This window comes from Monodon monoceros, unplaced genomic scaffold (genome assembly GCF_005190385.1).
Source record: "Monodon monoceros isolate NGI ecotype Baffin Bay Population unplaced genomic scaffold, NGI_Narwhal_1 Super_Scaffold_4, whole genome shotgun sequence".
NCBI lineage: Eukaryota > Metazoa > Chordata > Mammalia > Artiodactyla > Monodontidae > Monodon > Monodon monoceros.
In genome coordinates, this window is record NW_021703781.1 from 13471542 (window position 1) to 13491791 (window position 20250).

General features: G+C 37.7%; 1 protein-coding gene across 3 annotated transcripts in view; it reads left to right on the top strand.

The window, feature by feature from the left end:
• CABCOCO1 (ciliary associated calcium binding coiled-coil 1) overlaps positions 1-17782 on the top strand; it is a 127645-nt gene extending 109863 nt beyond the window's left edge. For 2 of the 3 annotated variants that reach the window (XM_029245579.1, XM_029245580.1), the window contains 3 exons: positions 9837-9959; positions 10372-10512; positions 17452-17782. In XM_029245579.1, coding sequence (XP_029101412.1) covers positions 9837-9959; positions 10372-10512; positions 17452-17481 — 294 coding nt within the window. In that variant the 3' untranslated portion in view covers positions 17482-17782. Of the gene's footprint in view, positions 1-9836; positions 9960-10371; positions 10513-15639; positions 16179-17451 lie in introns of those variants that run through there. The other variant, XM_029245582.1, reaches the window with a different exon arrangement.
• Positions 17783-20250: the final 2468 nt, after the last annotated feature.

Below are 20250 nucleotides of genomic sequence, written 5' to 3' on the forward strand. Positions count from 1 at the left end.
TAGATCTGGGTTCAAGTTCTGAGGGAATTCCACATTCTCTAACTATGTGACCTTGACCAAGTTACTTAACCTCTTTGAACTTTAGGTTCTTCACCAAAAAATGAGATCAAAAAAACCTCTCCTTACAACGTAGTGTGAATTGAAGGACCTAATATTTGTAATGTGCTTTCTAATTAGCCCAATGCCAAGCTCAGAGCAAGCTCCCTATGAACGAGAGCTGCTTTTTCTCTTCATAAGTGTGCATCTTCCTGGTGGTGGCCAGCACTGCCACAAGTCCAATGGGTACCATTCACATTGTTTTGGGGGTCGAGGGTGCCAGCAGACAACCCATGGAGAGCAATGTGAATCATGGCCCCTGGAGTCAGGCAACTCAGAAAGTCTAACAATTGTCTGGTGTTACTCCCATCAGGAACTACATGGGGAGAGCGGTACCTCTGAGGAATTCTTTAGAATTTTAAACTGCTCTTTGTCTATAAGGCAACTATTAGTCAGTTTAAGCAATACAGTCAAGTCTGTGAAAAGCCGTTTAGTTGTTTGGCATTGTGCTAATCAAACAAATACTCTAGGGCTCCATTCATCAACTGAGAAATACAAACATTGCCCCGATGCAACAATAAACCATTAGGTTTGCTTCTCCAAGTGGTATCATTTTTCAGGACAAATTTTTAAACTGAATCAGAGCTGATCAGACTGGCAGCCCTAAACATTTTTAAATGAATGGTTACCCTAACGGAAGACTCAACACCTAATGAATGCTTCCTGCCTACAAAGACCTGATCTGGGGTCTCATGATCGGTAAGACATGGTCCATGCCCTCAGGAAGTTTCTACGAAGTGATGGGAGATCACTCATCCACGGCTGTAATTCAGGGCACAATGTAACGAGTACCATAAGAAGAACAAGCAAATACTCTGAAGCACAAGAAAAAGGTCACTGAGGTGAATGAGCTGGACTGGAAACCCAGATGGAATATCAGCTGACAGGGACGAGAGAGAAATGCCCTCCCAGCAGAGGAGGTAACACAGGCAAGACCCTGGCTGGGAAAGCACCTCCATCTATGCTTTTTTTTTTTTCTTATAATAAATATTTATTGAGCACCCACTGTATGCCAGGCACAAGCCAAGTAGCCCAGTGTGGCTGGAGCTCAAGATCTCTAAGGCAAGAACTTGGACCCAAAGCCTACCCCATGGGCATTGTCATGAAAAAGAAGGGAGCAGGTCTGGCAGACATCACGGAGGTGCCCCCAACACGTTTTGTGACTGATTTAATGTTAGGGACAAGGGAGAGTTAACAACTGAAGACAACCTCAAGATTTTGAGTCTGGTAACCAAGAAGCTGAGAGATAAAGCAAATGGAGGAGGAACGGGTTTGGAGAAGATAATTAAGTAGAAATAAATGGACAAGCTTCAGCCTGTCTAAGATTCCAGTAAGTACTGAGTGTGTAATCCAAATATTCTTCTACATCATGACATAAAAATACTGAATCTGAGGTTCTGTATAGGCTGGCGACTGTGAGTCTTGTATAAATAGAGAAAAAACCACTTGAAATATAGTAACATAGGATAGAACATCTGTAACTAGACTAGAGATGACCTAGTCCAACCCCCTAATTTTACAAATAAAGAAACCACATCTCAGACATACTCTCTACAGAGCCAGTCTAGGACTCTGACTACACATTTAAGGGGGAAAAAAAAATCCAGATTTCTAAAACATTCAAATCTGGAATACAGATACCACCCAAATTTTTCAGAGTTGCTGTTATTTCAGTTTGTTTGTTTTTAACTAAACTAGCATGATTTACAGCTTATAGGTGAAAGATTTTTGATAAAATTCTGTTGCCATATACGCCATTGTCCACAAAGTCAGTTTCGTAGTTAATTTCCAAGAATTCAGATTCCATGAAAAGCCTCAGAACTTTAGGGTACCTAGAGCTGTTCTTTGCAGGGGAAGACATGCCTCTTCTTAGGTCACTGAAACAATGACACCCCTGTGTACACAACAAGGGCTGCCCTGCATGGAAGGAAGGGCTTGGGTGCTTCCTGAAAAGAGCCCTGTTTGTAGAATGCCGAGCACATAAGTGTAATCAACAGCAGTTTCCTCTGAAGCAAGAAAATCCTGCCCTGCTGACCAAAGTTGCAGAATCAGTTAGTGTAGATTTTAAAAAGGAGGGGGGAGGGAGGTGGCGGAAGCTAAGCAGAGAGGGAAATATTTATAGCTGTGACAACATGTTTCCTTGTAATAATTTATGAGCCCACTGGAGAAAAAGGAAACATACAAACTATGAATAAAATATCCAAAATATAAACATTATGCCTTCTGCAAATTTTCTTTAGTTAAAAATTAAGGTTGAGGTTGGCTAAAGTAAATGAGTATATTTTCGTGGTCTCCTATTTCCTTGATGCTAAGGCTTACCAACTGATTTACAACTTCCTGTGTTGTTTTTTAATCTATATTTGTCAGCACATTTTTAATGTCAGATTACTTAAAATAGACATCTTGGGTCTAAGAGGTCAGGAATAATAATATTATGTTGACTTCTCTAAATATTTCATAGCACTTACAAACATTCTAGTTTAGGCCAAAAAAGCTTTATATTTCTAAATGAAATAAATTTCAATATAGTTTTAAGATTTCTTTTTCTTTCAACTGATGTCTTCAGGGCTGAAGTGCAGTTCAATCCATATCCTTTGACGTTAAGTAAATTACATGTATACCTTTATCCAAATAGTTTCAACTTCATTTTACTCAGATCACTTAAATTGGGAAAATAACAGGAAGTCCATGAAAAGAGAAGGACAAGAACCAAGGACTTAGGGTTCTTCCACTGGAGTTTCTCTTCTAACCATTATGATTTGTAGTCTCTTATAATTTCTGCCAATTACAGGTACTTGTTCAAAAAGAGTATTATCAAGTATAAAAGCCATGAAATAGCTTAATCTTCATATAAGCTACCATAAGATGTATTTAAAATGCAACATTTATAAAATCAAAATTTTAAATTTATATTTCATAATTCAACATAGGCTCTCCACAAAGATAATTGCATAACTCATTATTCTAACTGATACCTAATTTCCCAATTCTTAAAACAAGAGATAATTTAGAGTATTTCCTCAATTTTAAATACTAAAAACCTCAAATTTAAATAGAACATCCTAGATGAAACCAAACAAAAATTCACCCATGATCAGAACTGTTTGAAATACTTTATTCTGAGTTCAAGGATATGCCTTTTAGAGTATAACTTAGTAAGCTAAACAAATATACCCTGAGTGGCTTCTAGAAGATATTTTTGAAAAGAATTAGTTATTTTCTAACTGTTTTTAATGGAAGCAACCGTATTTTCAGCCTCTCACCCTGAGGAAGTTGCAAGATAAGGTCAATTCAAGAATCGAAACTAAGTACAATGTTGAACTTAGTAGTTGTAAGAGCTCTGGTATTTCAATTTTCACAAGAAAGACATGTTGAAAGTTTGCCCTAACTTTGCTTTTGACGAAATTTGTTAAAGGAAATCATATTTGAATTGAACTCAATCTGGGAAACCACAGGCCACATTGGATGCTGAAAAACAAAAGATAAAAAGAGTGATAAATTGTGGGGGAGGGGAGAAGCAGGTTTTCTAATTTTGGAAGTTGGGCATAAACACTCTCCTTTTCTAAATGAGGTGGTTTGCAGGAGTCCTGACCAGGCCGCCTAACTACCTAATTATGTCATGCTAGTCCCAAAGGAGAAGTTGTTTGGATCCGAGGAATTGGTTAAATCAAAGGGCATTGGATATATGTTTGAGAGTTTAAAAATTGAGACTATATGGAAACAGGGTGATGATGTGTCCTCATTGACAAATTCTTCTGAGTTAATTGGATTGCTTGGGCGATGTTAACAATTAAATATAGAAATAGCATGAACCAGTATCCCCAGCATGGCTACTCTAATCTGTCTTCCAGTGCTGGCATTAGAAAGATGATCCTGTCAATAATAACAGTAATTATAAGTGATAATAATAATACACCTTTGGGTTTAATAATACTTTCCCTTTGAAGAACTCCCAACATTTTTACCCACATTATCTAATTTGTACCCTGAAACAATTCGATGAAGTACCCAGGCAGCGATTATCATTACCTTCCTTTTACAGATAAATAAACTGAGGCCTAGGGATTTCTTAGCATCACACAATTAGGAATAGAGCCAAGTCTAAAGCCTATCATTCAGTGGTCTATCTTCCACATTATTGCCGTCTTTAGAAAATCTGGGTATCTGAAGTACTGTTCTAGCTCTCACGAAGTGTTTGCACCAGAGCCAGATCAAAGCATCTTTTCCTGTTAAATTGTATTGACATTACAAGAAGGTACCCTTTTTCAAATTCATTAGAGAGGATTTTGTTGTCTGAGGTCATTAAGATAGGAGTACTCGATTTCTTTTCAAATTATAGTGTTTCTTTTCAAATTATAGTGTTTTCTTATGCAGAAGTACACTTAGAAATACTAAAGATGTCTTAAATACTCTGGAATCAGTTTAACTATCTAAATTTTTTAGAAAAAATATCAAGCCCATGTTAAACAAGATCAAATCAAGAGATACAAATAAAATGGGCACAAGGTGTTAACTGGAGTGCCCTAGCCAGATTGCAAATTGGTTTACTGGGGCCCGCCAACTTAAATTCGTCTTTGCAGCTTCAGCTGGACGGGGTAGTCTTCATTTCCTGTCCTCACTTGTTGTACTGTGTTACCATTCACTGTCTAGGTGATTAGCTTGTGAATCTGGTGGTCTCAGAGCTCTATTAAGTTATAAATGTTCAAACTACCAGTATGCTGTGAATAAAAATAGAAGTTGCTATTAGATGTCTATTCATACCCTGCAGAAGCCTGGCAACATTTTGAACCTTTCAAAACGTAAATACTGCATATTAAGCATAGGAAAGAAAATTAATGTGCTGCATTTGCGAATTTATTTCCAGGTCAAAAAGGCAAAGGGGGACGAGGACTCTTGTAGCAGAATTGATCTTCTACATTTATAGGGTATGTTAAGAAGTTTGAAATGGCCTGAACACAAAAGAAAAACACTTTAGAAATGGATTAATTTTAGTTTCTCTGATAATCTCAGCTTTTGAATTTCCTCTTTTGATTTTAAATTTATGGCTTCAGTATGACATTACCAGAGTTGATTGCATTTTGTAGGTGGCATTCATGTGTTGTTACTTTATGTGTAGTATATTGTGGGCAATGGGTTACAATTTGTGTTAAAATGTTCCAAAATGACACAGTACTTCTTAATTAGACTTGCAAATGAGTAGTGCCTTTTTTTCAAAGGGAGAAAATAGTTAAAACATTATAGGAAGTTTTGTGCTTTTTTTTCCTTAGTTAGTATTGGGAGAAGTTTGCCATAAAGTTTTCTTCCTGAAACTTTGACAGTTTGTAGTAAGTTTTGATTTATATATGAAGTCATCATCTGACAATTCCAAATAAGTGTCTTTTTGAAGCATACCAGTTTTTTATGTGTCTATAGCCCAAAAAGAGTTTAACAGATTTATCTTTTTTTTTGGCATTCAAAACAGTAAAAAGTTGTCATTTCAATGGCATTTTTAATATTTTGAATAACCTAATAACTAAATTTAATAAGTTAATAATTGCCATCTTAATCATAGGTTTCAGTGATACAAACAGTACCCACAAATCACCTACACTTTTTTCAAAGGAAAACAATCATAAATAACAATAAAAAGAATAAGAAAACAACAAACAAAAACAAACTACAGTTAATGCTACCAATGTTAACACATAAAGTAGAAAAAGAAAACATGCAGTAACACAATTTTCAGATAAAATCTTTATACTTCTCAGACACAATAAGATCTAGAAGCAGATTCTAATTCTTATAAGTATTTTTCAGACCTAAACTGACCCTGTCCTTAGTTCCAGGAGGTTCAAAATTCCTATCATTTATTCCCATGGTAAATGTCCATTTCATACTGAATATGTAAATTCTTAAAAGAGCTCTAGTGATTTCATTTGGCTTCTAAGTAAAGATCTTGGATGTTTTTAAAGCTACATAATGTTTGGTGATGAAATTTTGTACTTATGAGTATTAAATTATGCCAAAAAGCCATTTACTTGATATTCTTTAAATACCATGGCACAATGCAACTAAACTCAGATTATAAACCATCTTAAATAACACTAATGCAATGTGCACTTAATGAACACTATAAGTAACTTAATTTTCATGTAACAGATAACATCTGGGGGAAATGTATATTGGTAAGTTATGCAAAACTAATTTCTAGCGACCACATCTGTAGATGTTATTTATTGTACGTTCACTTAACAGTTCATTATTCTGTTTAGAAATCTATTCTCTTCTTTATTAGAGCTTTTAATGTACTCACCTTAGTTCAAATGGTCTGCTCATTATCAGAAAAAATATAAATGGCATTCACATGGAACAACATGATTGTTTTTATTATATCCATTTGTGTGCAAGCACTCAAAAATGGCAAGAGAAACACATTTATTGCTTTACATTCAAAGTAATATTTAGGAGGTATTTGAAAGTCAAGCAAAACCAATCATTTGGCCAAATGATGTACATGTATAATCAGAAACTCCTGATTTTTAATCTCAGCATTAGGCCTCAGGCAAGTCACTTAAAGTCTTTCTCTTTGTTTTCTGATCTGAAGATTATGGGTGCTATTCTCTTATAGACTAAAAGAGGGGGTTGCTAAATCAGAGTCCCAAATAGGAGTGTTTTTTTAATAAACATGCTTGATCCTTTTTCTGTTTTTATTTTAAAGATTTAAGAGGTAACATATTATACTTTTGAGGAAAAAATATGAGACAATTACAGTTCTACAGGAATGTATAAAATAGTTATAAAACTAGCTTTATTTAATTTGCTTCAACTATTCATAGACTTGAGGAAATTATAACGTTCTTTCAGAAAATCTAACTTAATAAAGCTGACCATGTCTTTCTGTTTTAAATAGATTTTATTACAGAACCAGTGATGTTGTAAAACATGAGGTTTTGTTAAAAAAAAATACAAAGGCCTAATTGTATTTTTTAAAGAAAGTATTGCATCAGACGGTTTCATTTAAACATATTTGCTGGCTCTGTGCTCTCACCACAATTATTGATTCTAATTTTCCTTCAACTTGTTTTTTAAAAAGGCTACTTAATGGGGGAAAAAATCACTATGATGCTTCTGGGCACTATGTTTATTTCAAACTATGTGTTTGACAGTGTACCTTCTTACTACTAATGAAATGACTTTATATTTACCCTTATCTGAAATTGGGACATTCCTTTCCCTTATGGTATCTTACTAACGTAGCCAAATGTAACTCTTTGTGAAAGAGAAAAATGTAGCTGTGGTTTGGTTCATTGATATTATGCAAAACACCCTGAAGTAAAGAAATTCTCACTGCCAGTTTTTGTGCATGAATTAAATCAAATGAATAGCTGTATGAGCTACACTCATAAAATTCAAGGAAAAGAAAAGCCCAACTCTCAGTCAGAGCTTCAGGTTCTTGGGATAAATAGGAGCTTCACTCCACCAAAGAAGTGATGATGTGGAGCTGAGAAGTACACACACACACACACACACACACACACACACACACACACACACTCACACACACACACAGAGGCACACACACACACACACAGACACACAGACACACAGAAGACACAGAGACACACACACGTACCCATACACACGCAGACACACACATACACATACGCAGACACACACAGACACACACACACACACTCACACACAGAGACACACACACCGACACACAGAGGCACACACACAGACACACAGAGGCACACACAGACACACATACACACAGACACACTCACACACAGACACAGACACACAGAGACACAGACACAGAAGACACAGAGACACACACGTACACGCAGACACACACATACACATACACACGCAGACACACACACAGACACACACAGACACACACACACACACACACACCCCTTATTTATTTTACCTATAATATTTCAGAGGATTTAAAATATATTTAGCCGTTTCATTTTTCTAGCTTGGTAAAATGAAGAGCAATATAAGATGCAGGAGGGTAGAAAAGAAGTGTGGTGAAAAAATGGTACAAATAATTTTGTGGGAAGATGAAAATGCTTGTATGTCCCATTTCGGGAAAAAAACAGTATCTTATGAAAGTGAAGAGAGAAAAGGATTGTTCTCATATTTTTTTTTGATCTTCTATTTCGATTAACATTTAGTCAACTTAAGATAGACAATCTGGAATGATGTCATCTAATAGAATAAAGATTAAGTGCTTAATAATATCAGTTAGTATTGGGAAACTAACAAATGTTAGTTAGTTGCCACAAATGTGACAACATGGTGACATATTACAGTTTACCGAAAACTGCATCGGCCACAAAGTCAGCACACCAGGGTTTAACTCCATCCCTTTCACCAAGTAATTATTTGACCTTAAGACAATCATTAAATCTCTTGATTTCCAAATTGCCTTGACTGTAAAGTTACGGCACTTCAGTCCTTCTATATATTTATACTAAGCAGCAACTTCCTATAAAATCAAATTAAAATTAGTAATATGAATTCAAGGCAAAATACATTGCTATGACCAAGCAATAACTTAGCCTCCAGTTCATTCTAAAACCTATCTAAATCAAAAATATTAATATGTAAAAGATGAAGTATTATAACATGTAAGTTTATTTGAAATATTGTAGAGAAGTTAGAAATGAATGTGATGATTTCAGGGTGTTTCCAGGCCCCATGGGATGCTAATTATTTGGTGAGTTTACACATTTCTAGATTTTTGTCTTAAAACTTGTAGGCTTAAAGACTGTCAGCATACAGTGGGTAGCTTCATCTTAGGGCCACAAAAACAAGCTCCCGAGACCTCACTAAATAAACTAGAACATGGATTTATTGATTTCCAATGAGGAATGTAACAGGCATGAAGATCAGAGCACTCAACTGGGTGTGTCTATAGATCATCTGAGATGGGAAGGCACAGATTACGATTGGAACGTTGCCTTTTAAACATGAAATCAGAGCAAGAGGAACCGTTTAGATGCATCAGGTGTTTAATGCCATCAGTACCCTCATCTCCGCTCTCTCCCCCAAGTCATGGTGAGATGGACACCGCATAAGGTGACTTCTTTAACTCGTTTCATTTCCACTGTTGACCACCTGTCACTCTTCCTCTGGTTGGCACTCTTGCCACAGAATTATTAAAATGCTCACAGTGGCGTCTTGCCTTGCCCTAGGTGTTTCTGCTTGACTTTGCAAATCTCCTCTCTGATTTACTGTATGCTGGCTATGTACCTTAACCTTGAGAGCCTTTATTGTCCTCATCACCAGGTTCTCTTGGCCACTTCACCATTGTCTCCAAGAACAACTGTGCTCTACTGAGTAATATCAATCACCATTAGGCTGTTATTGAGTGTTTTAAGCGCGAAACCCTCTGCCAGAACTGGAGAAGATGCACAGAGGATCTAAAACATGGTCTCTACCTCCGGAGAGCTGGTAGACAGGAGGAAGGGGACACTGACCCATGAAACAACTCAAGATCAAGGCAGTACAAAATGAAGTTCTAAACTCCATGGTACAGAAAAATTAGACAGTGGGGGAAAGTAAAATGCAAGTTATCAGGTACAGAGCACAAAAAGCACTAGAGAGCTAAGAGGTCGGCGGCGTCAAGAATTCAGAGGCGACGGCACTTAAAAAACAATAGACTTGGAACTTTATAAATATTGCCTGAAATTGTGGTTACTCATCAAAAGACTTTGTCATAATACAGCTCTTCTCTTCCCCACTAGCAAGTGATAGAGGTTGTGAAGCCTGCAGGTCACCCCTTCCCTGATCCTCTAGAAGAAGGAATCTCATTTGATATTTACTCAACATTCATAGAGCCACCTCCAATACTGGATATGGAAATGAAGGTATATTTCCTTGTGTCTCTTAATTCACCCTATCTGAGCATTATATTCTCTAGAGGATAGGAGAGAAAGAACAAAATGCTCTTCTATCTTCTTTCCCTCTGATTTTTCCTAGCTAAATATAAATATTTCTTCTGGCGTTGATTCACAAGTGGGCCAGCTGAGGGTGGTTCATCAATTTTAATTACTTCTACTCCATCTTCCCCGATCTCCACCTTCATTTTCCCCAGAGTAGGTAAAAGCAGCATTACTTGATTTGTCATGATGCTCATGAATAATGAAAATGCAGGAAAACGTCAAATCAAAATCCTTCCAGATTGACATCATTTCTGATAGAAAACTACCCGAGAGAAACCTTTACTATCAGTAAAGGCTCCAGAAATCACTTGAGTGTTGTTTACTTTTAATATTCTAGGGGTTGAATCAAGAACAAGGCCCTGAAGAGTCCCAGCCAGAAGCTGACACTTCAGAGACTGATCCATTAGTTGGTTTCACCATTGAAGATATAAAATTGGTGCTGGGTCAAGTCACAGATGACATTTTAATCAGCATTCAGGTACTCAGCCTTGATGGTGTGCTCACTTACTTTATTACTGGTTAATTAGCCAACCTCAACCTTAATGTCTATAAACACTACCCACGTTCTGCCAGCGAGAGTGACGCTGATGATGGAGGAGTTCCATATAACATCGCCACATAACTCTCAGTTGAGTCATCTGAGACTCGGTAAGATCACAAAATACATTCACCAACAGCACATAGTGTGGTGCGTTATCAGTTTACAGATCATTCAGCATTGAGACTCAAAAAATAACATGATGAAGACTTCATGCCCAGTCACGCTGTAAGCAATTGCTCATGCAAGAGTAATGGGAGAACATTTCTAAATAGTAAACACGAAAGCTCAGACCATAATTCTTAGCTAAGACCTTTCACCGAATGCCTACAGAGAGGCTTTCATATCTTTGAACTCCTTCTCAGATGGTTTGCTCCTTTTCACATACCACTAAGAGCTAATGGCTATGTATATTAATGGTGTTATCACTGACACCAATGGCTGCATGAAAATGGTGATGGCAACAGCCATCTCAGTAGCAACTGCCAATGATGAACCAGTTGGCTAAGTTCTACGCTTAATGTATTTTCCCCATCCAAAAACAAACAAACAAACAAAACATTTCTACCTCAACACAAAGGCTTGCACCATTTCCTAGGCAAAATGATTAAATGAGTGATTTCCATATTTTGAGAGGATTTATAATTTCTTGTGGCAATAACAATGAATCAGTAGGACAATATACTGCATGTTTAAAATATGAATGCATCTAAGGGAAAGATTTAGTTGTTTTCTGGACATGAGACTATATATAAAAGCACACTGTATTAACAACTAATTTAGAAGGAGCAAAAGATTAGCTTGGCAATAGCATACCTTGTTAGTTGTTTAATCATCAAATGTTAATGTGCTATTTACATGAATATTTAATGATTCAGTGCCAACAGAACCAGCCAAAGTCCTCGGCTTAATAAGGGGTGTTTAGCGTTTACCAGAAATAGTGAAAGGACACATTTTACACAAAGCTTTATTGTTAACAACCCTATGAATGTAATAACTGGTTACTGTGTAGAAGGGCAGAATGCAGTTGAACTAAGGTAAGTTCAGAACATATCTCCTTTTTAGATTTGATAACATTTCATCTAAATATAGTTTATGTATAATCATGGCCCTGGGCTCCTTTGTGATCCTGCGGCTCTGAAATTATCACCGAAGGACTACTAGACAGTAATAGAATTGTTTGCAGGCCCCCCAAATTGAAAACATCTTTACCAAGGCCATGTTCCATATAGTGAGCAGTATGTTTTTAACTATTCATTGAAAAAAGTTTTTTAAATTAAAGGCTGCAGCATTTATATCACTACTCTCTATAGCAGAAAGAATATGATTGCTATATGTGTGTGTTATTGTCCCACTGGCCTGCAGCCATCTTTACTGAGCTTGGAAGTCCATTAGCTGGCTCATCTAAATGTAATTAGGCATAGAAAGAACTTGGACCAGAGGTGAGGGATACAGATCTTTCAGGTGCCTTGATCATTTCCATGTTAAGTAGATTCATGGACATTAGCCTGGGCCAAATTATTGCCAATTTTTCAATAAAATTGCATGGTGATGTGGATTGATACAGTGTTTCAAGACAGCAAACCCCTCTATGTATTTTCTCTCAAAAATCCTAGTAAACTCCATGCGAATTAGGCAGGCACTTTACCTGATAAAAAAATTGAAAACTTAGAGACACAGAAAGATTGTCATTTGTCCAGGGTTTCCAGGGTCAGAAACTGATGAAAGGCCCTGACTGGGAGCTGTGAACTGGGTTCTAGTTCTAATTCCAGTGTTATCCACAGAAACCACATAACGTCTAATATCATGACCAGACTACTTTGGTTTTTAATACTCCAGTGGTGTGGCACTTTTTCAGTGTTTACTCTTGTGTCTTGGTCAAATTCCAAGTCGGGTAATTGCGCTCTGCTTACCTAAATTTCTCCCCCTGTTTTAGATGGGTAAGTTATTTTCCACTTCTAAAACCTCCTTCCAGTGTTCCTGGCTCTTAAAACTGTCTCATCGCTGTTCAAAGGTAGCCACTTGTCAGTGGTCAGTGTATATAAACCTTTTGAAGACACTGACTTGCTGTAGGAACATTTATGAATTATTATTTGTAAAATGTTTTAAATTTTCCAATAGTTTTTTCTCCTTTATTTAAAAATCATACTTTTATTATAATTTTTGTAGGAAAAGGCAGTAGAGAATTCATGTTTTAAGTACAGTTTTTTCAGAGCTTCTCCTCCAGCATGGTTACAGGCATATTTCACTTTCTGTAGTTCAGAAATTTCTGACAATAGTGTGAATCCTTAAATTTTTTATGTTAATCTACTTACTTTCCCATTGACTCACTTTATAATTTTAGAAATTTATTAAGAATGAAGTTATCTTGGCCCTGAGATGTTAATTAAAATTATACTGAATAGAGCAAACATTTTAAGCTTATATAGTTTAGGTATTTTAATTTTAAAGATACATTCAAAATGAAATTAGTTTGGCCCTGAGTTGTGTAATAAAAATTATACCCAATGGAGCAAACCTTAATATATTTAAAGAATTATATTTCAGAGAAATATGAATGCTAGCACTAAATTCTTTCATTAAATGTTGGCTGTTGGCCCTGTCTAAGCAAAATAATGTGAAAACCTTGAGGGAAGTTTGCCATCTTGGGACCATAGGTATTTTTAGGTCAACTTGAATTTCCAGGTTAGAAAAGCTGAGTGGGAAATCACCTCAAGGAGTGATCACTGAGAGGGTATTGAACTCAGGTCATGGATTTTCCATTCTTTCCTAAAAGGAAGTAGAGCCATACCCTATCCTGGGGGTTGTAGGATAGCATGTCTGGTCAGCAGTGTTCTGAGGATTAACACGGAGACACCATAGACCAATGACAACCTGTTCTTGACCAGACGCGGAGTCTTGTCATCTAATGCCCTATCACCATGGTCTAGAGATCTGAGACATGTCCCTCTGTCAGCTCTAGCAGGTGTGCACCTGACCTTCAGGAGCCTTTTCCCCAGAGCACACACTTGTGTCAGTGAATTCTGTCTCAGTGAAATACCAGAAAGACCTCCAGGTTAATGTGAAAACCTTGATGAGACAGTGAAACAGAAGCTGGAAGATGATAATACATCTGTTCTTAGTTGAAAAGAAATGAGATTATTGGTGGATATAGAATACATTAATTGAAAGAGGGGAGAGTCAATTGTCTAGTTAGAGCAGTGCTTCCCGATGCTTTGGAATTGTAACAAGATCATTTCTTCAAACCATTTCATTCCCTGTATGGTCTAATATATAGCATGCCTTAAAGAAGCAGAAGTAATCTATTTTTAAAACATATCACAACATCCTATTAATGAAGTAGTATAACATCGGTGAATATATCACAAAATTAGGAGTTGGAATTATGAATTTAAAAGCTAGCATACATGAAATTTAACATACTTAATTTTAAACTACTTAACTTTTCAGATAAGAACTAAAGGTGGTTGAGTGGCTTTCCCAAGGCCACAGAGCTAAACTAATCCCTAGGTCTCCACACTTCTAGACCCTGGCTCCTTTCAGCTCTTCCAATTTTATGCCTGCGGGGATTAGTGGCCCCTGAAATATGACAGTTCTTTTGTAACCCGGAGGACCATGTTCATCCCTCATTGCCTCCTTCACCCAGCCATCAAGAAAGGAAAAGATGAGAAGCTAGAGGCCAGACTTGACCCCAGGGCTTGATAATCAAACTTGAGCCAAAAAAGATCGATATTCACACGAGAACCCAGAATTATTGACACCAGTGTGATCTTTTCAGAAATAGCAACTCTGGGCTTTCCTGGTGGCGCAGTGGTTGAGAGTCCGCTTGCCGATGCAGGGGACACGGGTTCGTCCGGGAAGATCCCACATGCCGCGGAGCGGCTGGGCCCGTGAGCCATGGCCGCTGAGCCTGCGCGTCCGGAGTCTGTGCTCCGCAATGGGAGAGGCCACAACAGTGAGAGGCCCGCATACCGCAAAAAAAGAAATAGCAACTCTGAACTGAAAATCTCATCAGATAAGGCAACCAGGTGGACCTTTGAAAGCTACCTATTATAATTACATTTATAAATAAAGAAATAAGAATGAAGTTACATCTGGACCAAAAACAGTATTTGATTTTTTAAATTTCTTCTATAAAAATTAAAATAATACATTTCTCAAAATACAGTTACCCTGATGTCCTCAAATTAGGTTATAGATATTAATATTTTAAACTTCAAATTACTTATTAACATTTATGTGTATGAACTACTCCTCATACACTTGTCAACTATTTTAAATCACCTCAACAAAAACACCAGTTTTACCATGCCCCACCACTGGTTTCTCTATACATAGTTTTATAGCCCATCATGAAAAAAGGAAGACATTTCCAGGGCTACACATGTTCAGATACTGTGAAAATATTTTTGGAATTATGCAGGTAGCAATGTTAGTCCACAGAATATCTCTGCCAGAAGCTCAATGCTATCACAGCCACTGCAAACACTAAAACCTGTCAGCAACTGCTTACTTTTTTCTACCAAAACTGTACCACAAAGTGGCATAATTCCAGGAGTTATGTGTGTGAAGAATACTCTTTAATTATGAGAATCATTCTAATTGTGAAATTATTTGTGTTGTTATTTCACAACAGAAGGTTTCTGGGATCTCATTTAGAATGTATTACGCAGGAAACAAAAACATCCATTGCAAAGGGGTGGCAGTACCAACAGCACTGCAATAACTGAGCCTAGAGCAGTTATTCTGATTCGGTGCTTATTGGTAAAGTCTGTCTGAAAATGCAGATAAATTAGCCTATCTTCTAACACAAGGCTATGTGAAAAATGGCTGTCCAAATACCACTTCCTGTTCATAGCAGACATGCTATACATTGGGAATGTGCAGAGAAATATGATAAAGTGTTATCACATCACTACAGGCTGAAACACGGCTATGTCTGCAAAACAGGAAGGTGTGTGAGGGATAATGTCTGTCTTTAGGCACTATAGTATGTCAAAACCACAAAGACAATGTGCAGCAAAAGATAGCTCCATCCTAACCACTTTTTTATGACTGTCTTCACAGACCAAGATAAACGAAAAGCTGCAAATACAGGAAGAGGCCTTTAATGCACGAACAGAAAAATTGAAAAAGGCCTGAGGGCTCCAAACAAGGAGAGTGATGCTAAACTTCACAGAAACAAACAAAACCAGCCAGAATAATAGACTCTCTAGAGCACCAGATCGCCTTCATTTAGCTGGGAGAGGAAAAGCAAGCCCCAATTTTTATTATCCTAACGAATTAGAAAAGTATTGGCCCCAATCTTGCTACCTCCTGTCCCATAGCAGCCTCTGAATTTATTACACTGTGTGCAATAAGAACATTTTGTATATAAGAGTTTGGAGAATTATATATAAAAATACAATGACTTTTACAATACTCCTTTGACATTTTGACTAGTAAATGTTAATCATCTTCACAACTTTTTAAAATAAAAAAAAAACATAATAATTTTATCCACACTGACCCAAATGAACTGCCACGTTGCTGAAGCTTTGTGAACATAGACCACCACCACACTGCCGAGGATAAAACTTGCTAAACAGTAGCAATTCAAATGCATATACTAGGGGTTTTTTTCCTCCTTAAATCAGTTGGTTTTCTTATTTAAATGTTTCAGTGTGAAACCAATTTTATGAAATGATATAATGCAGTTTGAAGCACTTTATTCTGTACTGTATTTGTTATTTCTAATCTTGTTACTCTCCCAGGAGAATACATGACCTATATAAAAAGAAGCAATGTATAAATGGTTATTAAAGACCAACCTATATATAGATTGTAAAAATCTTAAATACAAATCAAACTCACAGAGCTCTTAAAATTAACCATTATACTGCAGTAGAATGATTGAAACCATCTCAAGCCTTTAAATACCTTTATTAAAATATAATTTCAAAAGAAAATATCCATTTGCTGACTGATTGTCCCTAGTTGGACAAACTAAATTAACTACTACCTCGGCCCTTTCCCAATTTCTGAGACTTCTGAGTATTCTAGAGTGTAGAGCCTTGCTAGGAGGGGACCATTCTTCCAAGAAGTTTCCAGTTTATACTGGAAGCAGATGTATTTGCATCTGGGTGGCACTTGGTCAAATATGTTCTGTCTGTGCTCTGGCCTTGTCTTATAACCTTACCTACTTACTCTACCTGTACCGAAGGGATTTGCCCAAAATGTATTCACCTGGGGCCGAGACAGATCCGGCAGCATGTGGTATTTTTTAACTACACTGACCATCAAAATAAGAGAAGTCCTTAAGATGAAACCGTGTTTACTGTTCATGAAGTTCCGAGTCTGGAAGGCCGGGAGATGCGTCGATATGTTTCTTCCTTGAGCTGTCCTTCCTAACTGAAAACGCTGACGGCCATAGGAGATCACTAGGAGGGCTCACAAGTCTTGATTTCGCCAAGCAGTCTTGTTCCAGAGGAAATAGAGGCGAAACTAGAGAACCCACAAATAGGGAATAAAGGAGCTTCTCGAAATCACCAAACACAGCTTCAAATGCAATCGTTGGCACAGAGTGGACCTCCATTTCCAATAAAGAGTTCTTATTTTGAGCAAGGGTACCAAGAGTTTAAAACTGAATAACAAATAGCAGTAAGATCCCTAAAACCTACACAAAGACAATATCCTATAAGCGTGCCGAAAGCCTGCCTCTGGAGTAAGACCTCCAGGTAGCGTCACCTGACTTGTGTGTGACTTCGGACAGGCTGTTCACCCTCTACTTGCTCATCTATTAAATAAGGATAATACTTATTTTTGAGGTAGTTATGAGAACTCAATAAATTCGTTTTAAAGGACGTTTGTTCTAAGGTTTGGTTTCTGTTTACCTCCTAGGATAACCCAAAAACCACTGCCCATCCCTAATACTCACTGTCCAGTTATTGGATCAGCCTCTTTGCCAGAATTCCCAGCCATCTCTGTCTCTCCACTGGAACCTGTGGATCGATACATCCTCCCATGGTAACTACTTTGCCACCCTGTTTTCTTACATCTTTCATGTTGGAGCAGCCCAGGGATCCCTGAGGCAGCCTGGCTGTAACATCTAATAATGATAGGAGAAAGAGCAATTGTAGTGGCAGTAGCTAATTCACAGTCTCTGCTCTTTAAATTAATTTTGTTGATAAAGGAATATGTGTACTCCGTTACCAAAAAAAGAAAAAAGTGTAGACGATGAAAAATACATTTCAGGGCTTCCCTGGTGGCGCAGTGGTTAAGAATCCACCTGCCGATGCAGGGGGACAGGGGTTCAAGCCCTGGGCCGGGAAGATCCCACATGCCGCAGAGCAACTAAGCCCGTGTGCCACAACTACTGAGCCTGTGCTCTAGAGCCCGTGAGCCACAACTACTGAGTCCACGTGCCACAACTACTGAAGCCCATGCGCCTAGAGCCCGTGCTCCGCAACAGGAGAAGCCACCGCAATGAGAAGCCCGTGCACCGCAAGGAGGAGTAGCCCCAGCTCGCCGCAACTAGAGCAGCAATGAAGACCCAACGCAGCCAAAAAATAAAAAAATAAAAATAAATTTCACCCTAGCTAGGTACCTTCATTTCTCTTCCCATGAGGCAACCACAGCTTCCAGTAAGACCGTAAGACCATAGGAAAGTGTTTGCCCATGTAAACAATTTTTTGCCCATTTAAACAATTGGATGCTTGTATAGAGGGGTCTTTTTTTTTAAAAACACAATTTGAATTGTTCTTTACATTGCTTTTCTCGTCAAACAACACATCGTAAGATAATTCTCTATCAGTACTTTTTACGACCGTACAGTATTTTATTTTAGCAATTCCATAACTTTTTAACTAGTTCTATCTATGAACTTTTTATTGTTTTCAGTACCTTGCTATGACAATCTGTGTGAACATGTATGATTATACCTAAAGGATGAATTCCTAGAGAGGGAAATTTCTAGGTCAGATTTAGTTGTGTTTCCAGTTTTGATAGATTGTCAGAGTGCTTTCCAAGGATATTTTACCAACAGCATATGATAACTCTTTCTCTACATCATTACTAACAGATGCATTGGCCAATTTTTTAGTATTCTGATAGAAAATACTGTCAAACTATTGTTTTAATTTGCTTTTATTGTTTTACTCCACAAGGACTGAGCACCTTCCATATGTTTATAAGCAGATTTAAATATATACATATATATGTGTGTATGTGTATTAATCCCCCTAATAACCCTAAGAGATAAACAGATAGATATTATTGGCCTCATTTTATAGTTAAGGAGCCTGAAGCTTAAAGAGTTTTTTTTTTTTTTTTTAAATTTTTGGCTGCATTGGGTCTTAATTGCTGCGCACGGGCTTTTCTCTAGTTGCGGTGAGCGGGGGTTACTCTTCGTTGCAGTGCACGGGCTTCTCATTGCAGTGGCTTCTCTTTTTGCGGAGCACGGGCTCTCGGCACGCGGGCTTCAGTAGTTGTGGCATGAGGGCTCAGTAGTTGTGGCTCGCGGACTCCAGAGCGCAGGCTCAGTAGTTGTGGCGCACGGGCTTCGTTCCTCCACGGCATGTGGGATATTCCCCGACCAAGGGTCGAACCCGTGTCCCCTGCATTGGCAGGCGGATTGTTAACCACTGCACCACCAGGGAAGTAACTTTTTTTTAACTTATTTATTGAGAGATTATTAACTTGAACCAAATTGCACAATTGATAATTGATAGATGGATCAGGACTTGAAATCCAGGTCTGACCTATTTTACAGATGAGGAAACTGGAACATAGAAAAAAATTAAGTAACTTTCCCATGATTACACAGCAAGTAAAGTGGTAGAACCAGGTTTTGAACTTAGGCCTGTGTGATGACAAAACCCATATACTTTACCTTTACCTTCCTCTAGCTATCTCACAGTCGATATGAAACAAAGTGAAAACTGACCTTTCTTTTTGTTTTTAGTTATAATAAGGTAACAAACTTGTTTGTATTGTAAGCATATTAAATATTTAGAAAATTTATGCAGGGATGGAATGTATAACCCAGATCCATTCATTCGTTCATTTGTGTGCTGTATATTCATTGAGTACCTACCACGTGCCAGGGCATTTTAGTAGTGAGCCAAACAGACATGGTCTCTGCCCTAATAATCTAGGAGAGGGAGACAGCTAATACTAACTGTGATAAAGACAAGCTTCAGGGAATTATAGGAGTATTGAACAAAGGAGCTTGATCTAGTCTGGGAAGTCAGGTAAGCTTCCTATGAGTTTTGCCACTTGGGCTGTGATCTCAGGTATAGGTAGAATTTAACTAGACAGAAGAAGGTGGAGGAAGATGGATTTCAGGCAGAGAAGGAAGCATGTGCAAAGTCCCTGGGACACAGAGTGAGGCTGAACGATTGGTCACAGCCAGAGCTCTCTTGGGGACCTGTAGCCCACATTACAGATTTTTACTTTTAACCTAAAAGCAGTGGGAACTTGTTGATAAGTTTTAAGTAGCAAGTGACGTCAGATTAGTATTTTTAAAAAGGTCATCTCGCTGGTGCCAGGACTTCTATACATTGGAGACATGGAAGAGAGAGTATTCTCACAAAAGCTATAGCTCCACTTTTTAGCAATTTCTAAGAGTGGGAGAAATAAAGAAAATTTTGGGCTTTTTTAAAGTCACAGGGTCCGCCTACCCTAAGCACTCTTCAGCAC